At 44.4% G+C, this 10,947-nt stretch overlaps 2 protein-coding genes across 2 annotated transcripts; both read left to right on the top strand.

The window, feature by feature from the left end:
- Positions 1–4,573: 4,573 nt before the first annotated feature.
- LOC124694759 (amino acid transporter ANT1-like) lies at positions 4,574–7,291 on the top strand. The gene is made up of 3 exons (XM_047227709.1): positions 4,574–4,816; positions 5,632–6,276; positions 6,508–7,291. Exons 1-3 carry the CDS (start codon positions 4,574–4,576, stop codon positions 6,904–6,906), a joined length of 1,287 nt encoding a protein of 428 aa, XP_047083665.1. The 3' UTR covers positions 6,907–7,291.
- A 536-nt stretch (positions 7,292–7,827) lies between these two features.
- Positions 7,828–10,640, top strand: LOC124695885. Its single transcript, XM_047228690.1, has 3 exons — positions 7,828–8,108; positions 8,977–9,894; positions 9,995–10,640. Exons 2-3 carry the CDS (start codon positions 9,014–9,016, stop codon positions 10,638–10,640), a joined length of 1,527 nt encoding a protein of 508 aa, XP_047084646.1. The 5' UTR covers positions 7,828–8,108; positions 8,977–9,013.
- Positions 10,641–10,947: the final 307 nt, after the last annotated feature.

Raw genomic sequence — 10,947 nt, forward strand, 5'->3', positions numbered from 1 at the left:
AAAGGTGAGATACTTGTGTAGTTTTCCTTCCACCACATACACATACACCTTACCTAGTGAGAGATATACATGATGACCCCACAAGAGCAAGCCGAGATGAGAGCATACTTCGCCGAGCTAGATGCTCGAGAAGCCCAAATGACACCCAAAGATAAAGCCGAGTGCAACGCATACTTCAAATACCTTGAGAGCAAGAGTGACACACACCATGAGTTGAGTGAGGACACTTTGATTTCTAACAACTTAACCTCTACTCCTCTTGTGTTGTCTTCCTCTTTGCTAGGTTGCTCGGACATCGACGACGCCATTGCCATGGAGATGAGGGACTCCACTATATGTGAGATGAGCGACTCCACTATATGTGAGATGAGCGATTCCACCATATGTGAGCTTGAGTGCCTCCACTTCGAGAGCATGAGCGATACACCAAGTGAGATGAGAGTGGTAGTTGATAGGTCATGTGAGGCCATTTCAAGTTCTAACAACTTACCCTCTACCTCTAGTGTGTCCTCTTGTGTCTCATTAGGTACCATGGATGACGAGACGCCGATCATGGAGAAGATGTACATGGTGCATGAAGATGATGATATCACACCATGCTTGATCGAAGATGAACATGGATGCCACATTGAGCCTACCACTTCCACAACACCTACCTCATATGAGAGAGACTACAAAGGTACATATATGGGTGTTGATGATGACATGATGATTTGTGAGTTCTTGCATGAGTTGGATGATCCTATTGCTATGTCATATGCTTCTTTCACTTTCCCTTGTGATACTTGTGCCATTGTTGATCATGTGGAAGTAGTTGCTTGTGACACTTTGACCATGCCATGCTATGAGTGTTTCACTTTCTCTCCTATTGCTTGCAATATGTCGAACAATTGCTCTTTCCCATGTATTGCTTGCAATGAAAATGATAATGCTTGTGTTGTGACAACCTTGATGAACAATTGCTCTTTCCCTAGGTTGGTCAACAACAATGATGAAATTTTGAACATGTTTTGTGCTACATGCTTGCAATATTCTCCCATTAGTGCAACCAAAATGTTGAATACTTGCTCTTTCCAATGCTTGGTTTGCAATGATGTTAATATTCTTGTAAATGAGATTGCCCCCATAGCTCTCTCACATTTTGGAGATTTTGCATATATCCATGTTGAGCATGTTCCCATGTTTACTCCGCATATTCACCACATCTACTATGGTAAATTGCTTAATGCTAATGGTGATGTGCAAAAGAAATGGACCATAATGATGGATGATGTGTTTATATACCATGCACACACGTTCTTTGCTTTGCCTATTGTGTGTGTAGGTACACGGAAGAGAAGGTCAACCTCGATTGAGCACGAGTTGACCAAACAAGCTCTTGAGAGCATAATACAAGTAAGTACAAGATCGAACCCGGCTCTAATACCTTTCCCATGCTTTGCATTGAACATGCCGAAAAATTTCTCTTTCTTATGGTTCTTTTGCAAGAATGATGATGTGATTCTTACCGTTGGTGTTGCCACAAATATGAGGACCAATTTCTCTTTCCGATGGTTTGTGTGCACACATGTTGATGATATTTTGGACACTCTCCCTTATGTGTTTTTGCCAAATTCTCCTCTTATTGCTTCAAGGATGTTGAAAAATTTCTCTTTCCGATGCCTTGAGTGCAATAATGCACATGAGTTTCTACATGAGATGGACATCATAGTCGTCTCACAATTTGGAGATTTTGTGTTTCCGCATTTGGAAGATGTCCATACGGAGTTCTTACACATTGACCTTGCATATGCATTATTCTTGATATATTTGTGTTGTGCTAACGGTGTTGTGAACATGAATGGACATGTCGTTGATGATATGCTCCTCTATCACGCACACATATACTTTTCTTGGTCTTTGTTGTGTGAAGGTACATGTGACTTGTGGATGAGCGTCAATGAGTGGTTCCGCCCACATACTTCAACGACCCAAGATCTCTCGATGAGAGCACACCGGCATCTTGCTAAGGTGACCTCCTTCTACTTACGGCCTCTTGCTAAACACATTGAACTTTGGCTACGCTTTGATTGCTCCTTTGCTTTTCTTGTGCTATTGATAGGGCTCTCGACAAGTGAAGGAACATTCAAGCGTTGGTGTCATCTACCTCCTCTACACGTTCATGAAGACTCATCGTCGAGGACGACTCTTTTTCAAGTGGGGGGAGATGATGCAGCCCGACCTACGGTCTACGCTTCATCATGCGCGTCAACATCAAGAACCACACTCAAGGCCGAGGTCACGGAGGCATGGAAGAGAAGAAGGAAGAAGATGCGTCCGAGGTCGCCAAGAAGAAGAAGTCGCATAAAGCATCACCTCCGGGCCGGATTGTCCACCCCCATCAAGGCCGGACAATCCGCCCTCCCCATGCACTTCCAACACTTGGGCCTAGCCCATGTAACCTCCCTCTATGCTATTTGTATGCCTAAACTACCCCTCCTTAGCGGTTCCCTATATATAGGCTCCTACCTCCCCCTTCATTAGGGAAGACATAACTTGAGTGAGAACTTGGCTTATGCCTCCACCATCCCTCCGGGATTAGGGAAACCCCCTCCTCTCTTAGACACAAATCTATGAGTTGTATCAAGGCACTCCTTATATGGTTTATCTTTCGCACTTGTGATTCTACCGCGGTCTCTCACACGTGTGACTCCATAGATCGTATATCGGTCTTTCTCTCGGGGATTCTACCCCGTGTCTCTCCTTGAGAGATTCTATCGTGATAGTGGTTCGGGCTATTGGGAGTAAACCGGAATTGTATCGGGTTGTGTTGTGTGCGTTCGCGTGTGTTCATCGTGTTCTTCGCTGTGTTCTTCATGTTCTTCCTCTCCCCCGCCTTTCCCTCGGTCAATTCGTGAGATTGGGCAACCCACGTGGCCTTAGGCCGCATCACCATCATTAACGGGTTACGTTGTAGAACCTTCACCAAACACGTCCATAGAGTAACTCCAACCGCCCCATCTTACTCACTGGCGAGTAAAAGCCAAACTCCACATGTCCATCGTAGGAGAAGTTTTTTTTCCTTTAGACTAGTCATAGTGGGAAGTAACATGAAGTAGTAACATACACATGTTACTATTATATGTTACTACTTTCATAGTGGTTAGTAACATTAAAGTAGTATCATAGATGTCTTCATTAATTAGCTTGTAGACTTATCGTATCTTAGGAAGTGTGATGTTAAAGTAACTAGCTATGTTACTATATCCTCCTCTCTCCTTATTAACTCACTACCACATAAGCAAATTAGTGAATTGGACACTTAGTTACTAGTGAAGTTACTCCCATTATAAGTAGTCTTAGTTGAATCTCGGTTTGGAGAAGTTCCACATGTAGAAACCAGGTGGGTCCTAGATGGACGGAACGAGCGGAGTGTAAGAGCAAGTCAAGCGAGAAGCAACCTATCTTTTCGCCTTTTCAGCATCTATAATGTTTTTTCAAGCTTTTTTAGCAGTTTATGCTAGATTTCATAAACCTGCAACTACAAGTATATTCCTCTACTCCTGAATTTATGCATTTTATGTGTTTGTTCACTCGTACATCTCTCTATTATTCGAAAAGACATCAACTTAACTGCATAGTTGATAAAAAAATACAAACACCACATTTTTTACGGGCAAAACCAGATCTTTATTGAGCAATAGGGCTTATAAGACGTTCCCTTTCAAGCTCCCGAAGAAAGACTTTGTGACCAGAACCGAACGATAACGAATAGTGATGCTCCACCCTTGCCAAGTTGGCAAGCACGTGACTAACCCTAACTTGTCTACGATCTACTTTTACAAACTTACAAACTCTACCAGTATTTATTAATCTCTTAATCTCGAAAACTAATGAAGATAAGGAGAACGATCTTGGGAGTCTTCTCTAACCACCGCCACAAGCTGCGAACAGTCGGTGTCAATGATAATTGATAGAGTACTATATGTTGGAACGCCAAGTCTAGACCCACCGAATGCCATCAGTTCAGTTTCCAAGTCTTCTCTGCATTTGAGAACAAATTCAAACACTATATTTGACACTACTAATACAATTATATTTTTGAACTCAACAGTACAACATAATTTTACACGTGGGTCTCATTTTATCAGGAGTCAAGGCTTATAAAAAAAGAAAAGAAATTTAGAAGTCCCGAAAAATTAACGGGTGGACGAATTATAGATGCAAGTGATTAGGGTACCCTTTACCCTCTTTGGTTCAAAAAATAAACTAACTTGCTAATATCATGAATAATAGTTAATTCAATTTTTTTAGACTAAAGAGAACAGATGATACCCTAATGATAAATCACTTGCATCACTAGGACGAATCTTTTTATGGGGACAGATAGATCCGGAGATCTCACGTGTCACGTGAACCAACACCAACCCATCCCCCGACTGATCCAGGAAACACCCTGCGCCACGACGGCTGCTTCCCGGCGGCTTCGCAACTCCCTCGTGCGCCAAACACAACTCCAAGAAAGCCCAATCCTCAAGCTCTCCGCTACCACTGCCAGTCGGGCCTGACCACCACGGCGGCTCCCGCGACGGTGATGGCGGCTGAGCCGGCCAAGGGCGAGGCAGCGCCGCTGCTGGCGCGGGAGGATTCCAAGGGGCGTGGAGGTGCAGCCAGGGGAGGAGCGACGTGGGCGCAGACGCTGGGCAACGTCGTCGTCTCCATCGTCGGCACGGGGGTGCTCGGCCTGCCCTACGCCTTCCGCGCCGCCGGCTGGGTCGCGGGATCCATCGGCGTCGCCGCCGCCGGCTTCGCCACGCTCTACTGCATGCTCCTCCTCGTCAGTACCCTACACTACCTTACCCACATTAGCACTGCCGCATTCTCCTCGCTGCTCTGTATGGCTATTTATCGTTTATACTTAGCTGTTTGACGGAGATGCCGTCCAAATTTTCGGACTTGGTACGGCGGCCTACATCGTGCACTCCAGTCAGCTTGAGCAGATTCGGATGTGCTGTCGATAAAAGCTGAATGGCGTTTCTGCTTACATTTCGATGGAACATTAATCCTATCCGTAATACTCCCTACCGTATTGGCATATTGTTGTGAACAATCAGAGGCTACAAGCTATGGTGTCGACAGGGTTAGTATTTGGTCACTCGGGATATAATATTGTGCACTCTTGTCTTGCTTATGGGTACAGCTGGGGATATCTTGTCCCCAACTGTTAAATAAGGAGGCTTTCTGTACCTTTTAATTTCCCCGAAAAAAATTATGGTCCATGAAGGATCTCCAGTAACTCAGGGATGAAGTCAAGATCTTCCCAAACAATGAAATACAACCAAAGAAATCATGAAACCATAACCATTCCCGGGAGGGTATCAGAACAGAATCACTATACATTGCCAATCTTATGGTGTTAGCCTATTCTTGGTAGTATTATTTCTGTAAACATGGTAATTTTACCACACATAGTAGTTAGGTTGAATGGGCAAGCTTTTTGATTTTTTTTTTTTTGTTGCTTCTTCAGCATGTTGAATTTGTTGGCTAGTACCCTGCCTGGTAGTTTGTTCGAATTCTGCACATGAAAGATCACATTGATAACAACTACTTTCCAGCTGTCTAATTTACTTGGTATCGGTTTCTTATCTGAAGGTGGACTGTAGAGATAAATTGCAAAAGGAAGAAACTGAGGAACCATGTGATGTTCACTATACATATGGAGATTTGGGTGACAAGTGCTTTGGGACTGTAGGCCGATGCTTGACAGAGATTCTTATCCTTGTTTCGCAAGCTGGTGGATCTGTAGCTTACCTAGTATTCATTGGCGAAAATCTCCATTCCATGTTTAGCCAGTCGATGTCATCAGCTGGCTTCATCTTCGCCGTCCTCCTGCCTGTGCAAATTGCATTATCCTTCATCCGTTCACTGTCTTCTCTTTCACCATTCAGTATATTTGCTGATGTATGCAATGTCCTAGCGATGGCAATGGTTATCAGAAAAGATCTTCAACTAATTGATCATCCATTTGCAAATAGAAGTGCTTTTAATGGAGTTACGGCGATACCTTTTGCTTTTGGGGTTGCAGTCTTCTGCTTTGAAGGATTCAGCATGACATTGGCACTAGAATCATCAATGGCGGAACGGAGAAAGTTTCGTTGGGTACTTTCTCAAGCAGTTGTGGGCATCATATTTGTGTATTCATGTTTTGGAATATGTGGGTATTTGGCCTATGGTGAGGCTACTATGGACATCATAACACTTAATCTTCCAAATAGTTGGTCATCTGCCGCAGTTAAGGTTAGTGCAATGTTGACAGTCTATTTGCATGATTATTGTTGAAGCATGCCATTGCTTCTACTCAAATATTTTGCATTTTCACATTACAGCCCCAGTGTTCCTTAATTGAACAGTATGATAGAAGTGTGAATCTCTAATGTTGTCAAATTTGAATAATTTGTCGTCACATGGAACTTAACTTGCTGGAATAGTGATTTTTGTATTCTAACAGTTCGGAAAATCCCTTGACAGGTTGGCCTATGCATTGCACTAGCATTCACATTCCCTGTTATGATGCACCCAATCCACGAGATAGTGGAGGATAGGTTCAGATCAAGTGGATGCTTCCAGAAGCTTTCCAACAGTGTTCCTGGTGCTGAATGGCTAGGCCTGCACTCGAGCCGCATCTTCACAGTGACCATCCTCGCTGTGGTGGCATCCTTCGTACCTGAATTCGGATCATTTGTCTCCTTTGTAGGGAGCACAATGTGTGCTCTGCTCTCCTTTGTGCTGCCTACCTTGTTCCACCTCAACATCGTTGGCTCGTCAATGAGCCTGTGGCAAAGGGTGTTGGACTACAGTTTCCTTATCTTTGGCCTGGGTTTTGCTGGCTATGGAGTCTTCACTACTCTCGTCACACTGACAGATTAATTGGCGACTACCAAAATGTATAAAGTAGGGGTTGATTTTTTATAAAGACATGGCTGGACAGAAGTATCTGGGATCCTGAGACGGCAGGCATCACATCAGATAGCTTTGATGTTCCCAGCTGATTATTCGTGGCCTTGGTCTGGATTGTTAGGTAGTGGTGTAGTTTATTTGTATCTTTATCTTATGATGACTTCAGATCTATTTCAATATTTTTCATGTTCATAGAAGGCATAGTACAGTCCATTATGTTCATCGTGGGTTGGTTGTGATTCTGATCTGCTTGTTGTCAGCATGTGTTTCTTAATTTGACAGTTGTATGATAAGAAGGTATATTGCCCAATCAAATGTAATTTTCCTTGTGAGCAAAGAGGATCCAGATCTTGTAGATATTGGCCAGATCTTCTTTTCAGATAAAGTAGTCAGTTTGTTTGTTTGTGTTGGCTATTTTCGCCCAAACTATTTTCTTTCAAGAATTAATTCTATCGCAGATCTGAAGTTCATAAAGCTTGTTGAGCTATTTGTCCCTTTTCCAATGTAATTTTTTCATATGTTGTTGACCTCAATTGGCTGGTGATATAGTCCTCAATTGGCCTGCATTTCTGGCCCATTAAATCTACTATTTTCTGTATTTTGTTCCTGATGACCTGACCTATGAGACATTCCGTTTATGTTCATGCACCACCTCATCTTGATTGTGTGCTTGCATTATGATTGAACACATGCATGAAATGAAATGATCTTAATAAATAATACAATCAGATATCAGTACTTGTGGTGCAATGCCTATGTATAACATGTTACTTGGGTCATGTGCTATTCAAATCTAGACCTTACAAGTTACAATGGAGTATAACTGCTCTTTAGACTATAATCCTTTTTCAGTATATAGATATTAGTTATAATTAGCATCCGAACTTTTTAAATATTTTTTTGTAATGATATTTTCGTGGATAGCAACTGGTGAAGGCAATCTACCGCATAGAGAGATTCCTAGAATAAAGTTGTTTAGGTGATGATTTCAACAGTTGGTGAGCTATCTAAACGTTTGGTGATGCAGGAAGTACTTACTGTCTGATGATATAAGAGGCATGAAGCATCCATCCATATTCTCAACAAAAAGCTGAAATGGAGGGATGAGGAATATGGAATTGGATGATACAAAATTTACGAGAAGGATCTGGTTCTGTTCTCACATGGAAAAGGTACAAAGAATGGTACCTCGTTGTACCTAACCGCACCACGAAAACAAAATTCTATTTAGAATACTAGTCATATTTTGGAAAAGGTTGTTCTTGTAAATGCTATGTGAAAGTTAAAGCCATTCCTGCCAAGCTTTTAAACTAGGAAACTGTTTTTCTTTTCGGGAAACCTCAAAAGACTAAAATTCATTAAAACAAGGTAATGCCCCATATATTGGGGGAAAGCCAGGTTAGGAAACATTCAAAGATTGTTTTTGCTCTTCGTGGTATTTCTCTTTTCGAACTCTTCTTATTCCGTCCATCAGTGACAAACAGAAGTACCACCATTGAAACTACCCTTTACCTACTGGAAAGCGCGAAGGGACTAAATATATTTTTCCTTTTTATCTTACAAAAAGGTTTATGGACAAAAGTCATCTTAGCACATTTGACATCATGCCATGTGCTAACCCCTATACCTACTGACTTAAGCAATAGCGATCGAGTTCCAAGTTCCTGAAGTTGGGCGTTCTTCCTGTTGTCTTGATTGATCACCCTTCTCCGTTCGACTAGACTAGTTTGATTTTCCTTGATATATAATCTGAAACAAAGCTTGGCGTGTGCTTGAAAGCAAAAAAGCAGAGCATACAGGGATATCTCGGATAGGCACCGCGTTAGCAAGAAAACGCTCCCTTGCACTACTCAACAATGTGCTGAAATAGACATTACTGGATCTACACATCATCTGAAAGGGCCCTTTACAATGATAGCAAACTAGAGTTCCAGTTGTTCTCAACTTACCTTATCGATGATTCCTAATAATTTTGACTTTCTTCTAGTACTTGCCGTTTAGAGTTTACCTGGTGCCTTGATTTGTTTATTTATTGGGCAGAGGTGGTGGTCATGGAGTCCATCCATAGAGAGAGACCATGGCTTCTGGCTTGGTTCCTGACATTTGGCAGTGGATCCGGAGCCTCCCCAAGCAATGGAGAGCAAAGGAATCCCACTCTCTCCAGATATGCACTTCACCATCCACAAACCAATCTCTGAACCTTGTGGTGATGAGTAGGCAATCTGAAACCGAAACCCGTTCGTTCAGTTTGTGTTTCTCCATCTGTGATGATCATGATCAAGTCTCACTATGGAGCCCCAAGCCGAAACCTGCAAATTATACCACAGACGACGTCGCTACCCAGTTGTTGGTCGAGATCATATGTGGGGTGCTCAGGTATGGGCCATACTGTAGCAGCAGGGCAATCTTGATGCTGCCAAATGTGCAGATGTCTGAAGATTCAGGCAGGATGTTGAGCCTGTCGGTCCTGATGCTGGCATTCCTGGTCTGCGTGTACGAGGCTCCGTCCACGCTCCGCAGAGAGTTCATCGGCACCATCACCGCGCGGCTGACCCAGCACGGCCACGAGATGCGTCACGCGGCGAGGGAGCTGATGCTGGCCATGGGGTCCAGCCTGGAGGAGCAATGGATGCGGTCGGTGAACCTGGGCGTCACCAACTGGGTTATGGAGGCTCTCCGGTCAGGCACGGCGCCGGCGCCACCGCCGCGTTTCGCGGTCTTCTCCTACGCTCTGTCGGCGAGCAGGCTGTGGAAGGTGCAGCTGTACTGCCCGGTGGTGGCCATGACCATGGAGCACCACCCGTCGTCCCATCACCACCAACAGCAGCAGCTGGCCAAAGACGAGAGGCTGCTCTTCTCGCTCAACTACCAGCAGCTGGAGAGCGTCATCCAGTTCGTTTACAGAGTCGCCTTCAAGGAGAACTGGATAGATGTCGCCGTTAACGTCGACAACATCAGGTCTCCGATCCATTCCATGCAACTCATTCCACAATGCATTGACCAGCAAGAACAGTTATGGTTTTACTAATCGATCACTTGTTGTTTCTGGCTTCTGCAGGTGTGACGTGATCCAGCTGGTGTCCGAGACTCTCATGGCGAGGCAGGGGTACGGCTCTGACGAGAAGCACTTCCCGTCGCGCATATCACTGCAGCTGACTCCCCTAGCGCAGTCGGACATCCTCTCGCTGACCGTGAGCAGGTCGACGGACAATCCCGTCCAGGAGGTCGGCGCCGACAAGGGCATCGACACGACGTTCGGCGCCGCGCCGGCGTCGATCGGCATCAGCTTGTCGGCACACGAGACGGTGACGAGGAGCATGAAGCCCTGGAAGTTCGAGCACTCGGTGCATGGCAACACGGCGTCTCTCAGCTGGTTCCTCCACGGCGACGGCGGCGGGGGCAGGGAGGTCTTCTCCAGCGAGCCGCCAAAGCTGGAGCTCTTCCAGCCGAGGTCGTGGTTCAGGAACAGGTACACCAGTCCCAGCAGGCCCTTCACGAGGAACGGCGGAGTGATCTTCGCCGGCGACGAGTACGGGGAGGCCGTGTGCTGGAGGATGGGCACGGCGGCCGCCGGCAAGACCATGGAGTGGGAGATCAAGGGGAGGATATGGGTCACCTACTGGCCCAATAAGAAGAGGACGCTGCATACCGAGACTAGGAGGGTGGAGTTCAGAGAGCTGCTGCATCTAAACATTGGAGAGTAGTTCTCAAAAAAAAAAAAAAAAATCTAAACATTGGAGAGTAGACAGCAGATCTCAGCTACTTAACCATCCTTTGCTTGCTTAGTGTCAGTAAATTATGGAGAAACAAATAATCAAGGATAGTATAATAGTCTAGATTACTGGTGTGTCAGTGAATGTCTAACTATGAAATGCAGCTCAAATCAGAAGAGTATATGGATGGAGATCATGGTTTTAAATATCGGTATACTGGTTTTCACCCAGAAGCATATATACGGTTTTTAAAAAGTGGTAAACACATTAAAAATGTTCAAAAATATCAACAAAAAAA

The sequence above is a fragment of the Lolium rigidum genome, chromosome 3 (genome assembly GCF_022539505.1).
Source record: "Lolium rigidum isolate FL_2022 chromosome 3, APGP_CSIRO_Lrig_0.1, whole genome shotgun sequence".
Classification (NCBI taxonomy): Eukaryota; Viridiplantae; Streptophyta; class Magnoliopsida; order Poales; family Poaceae; genus Lolium; species Lolium rigidum.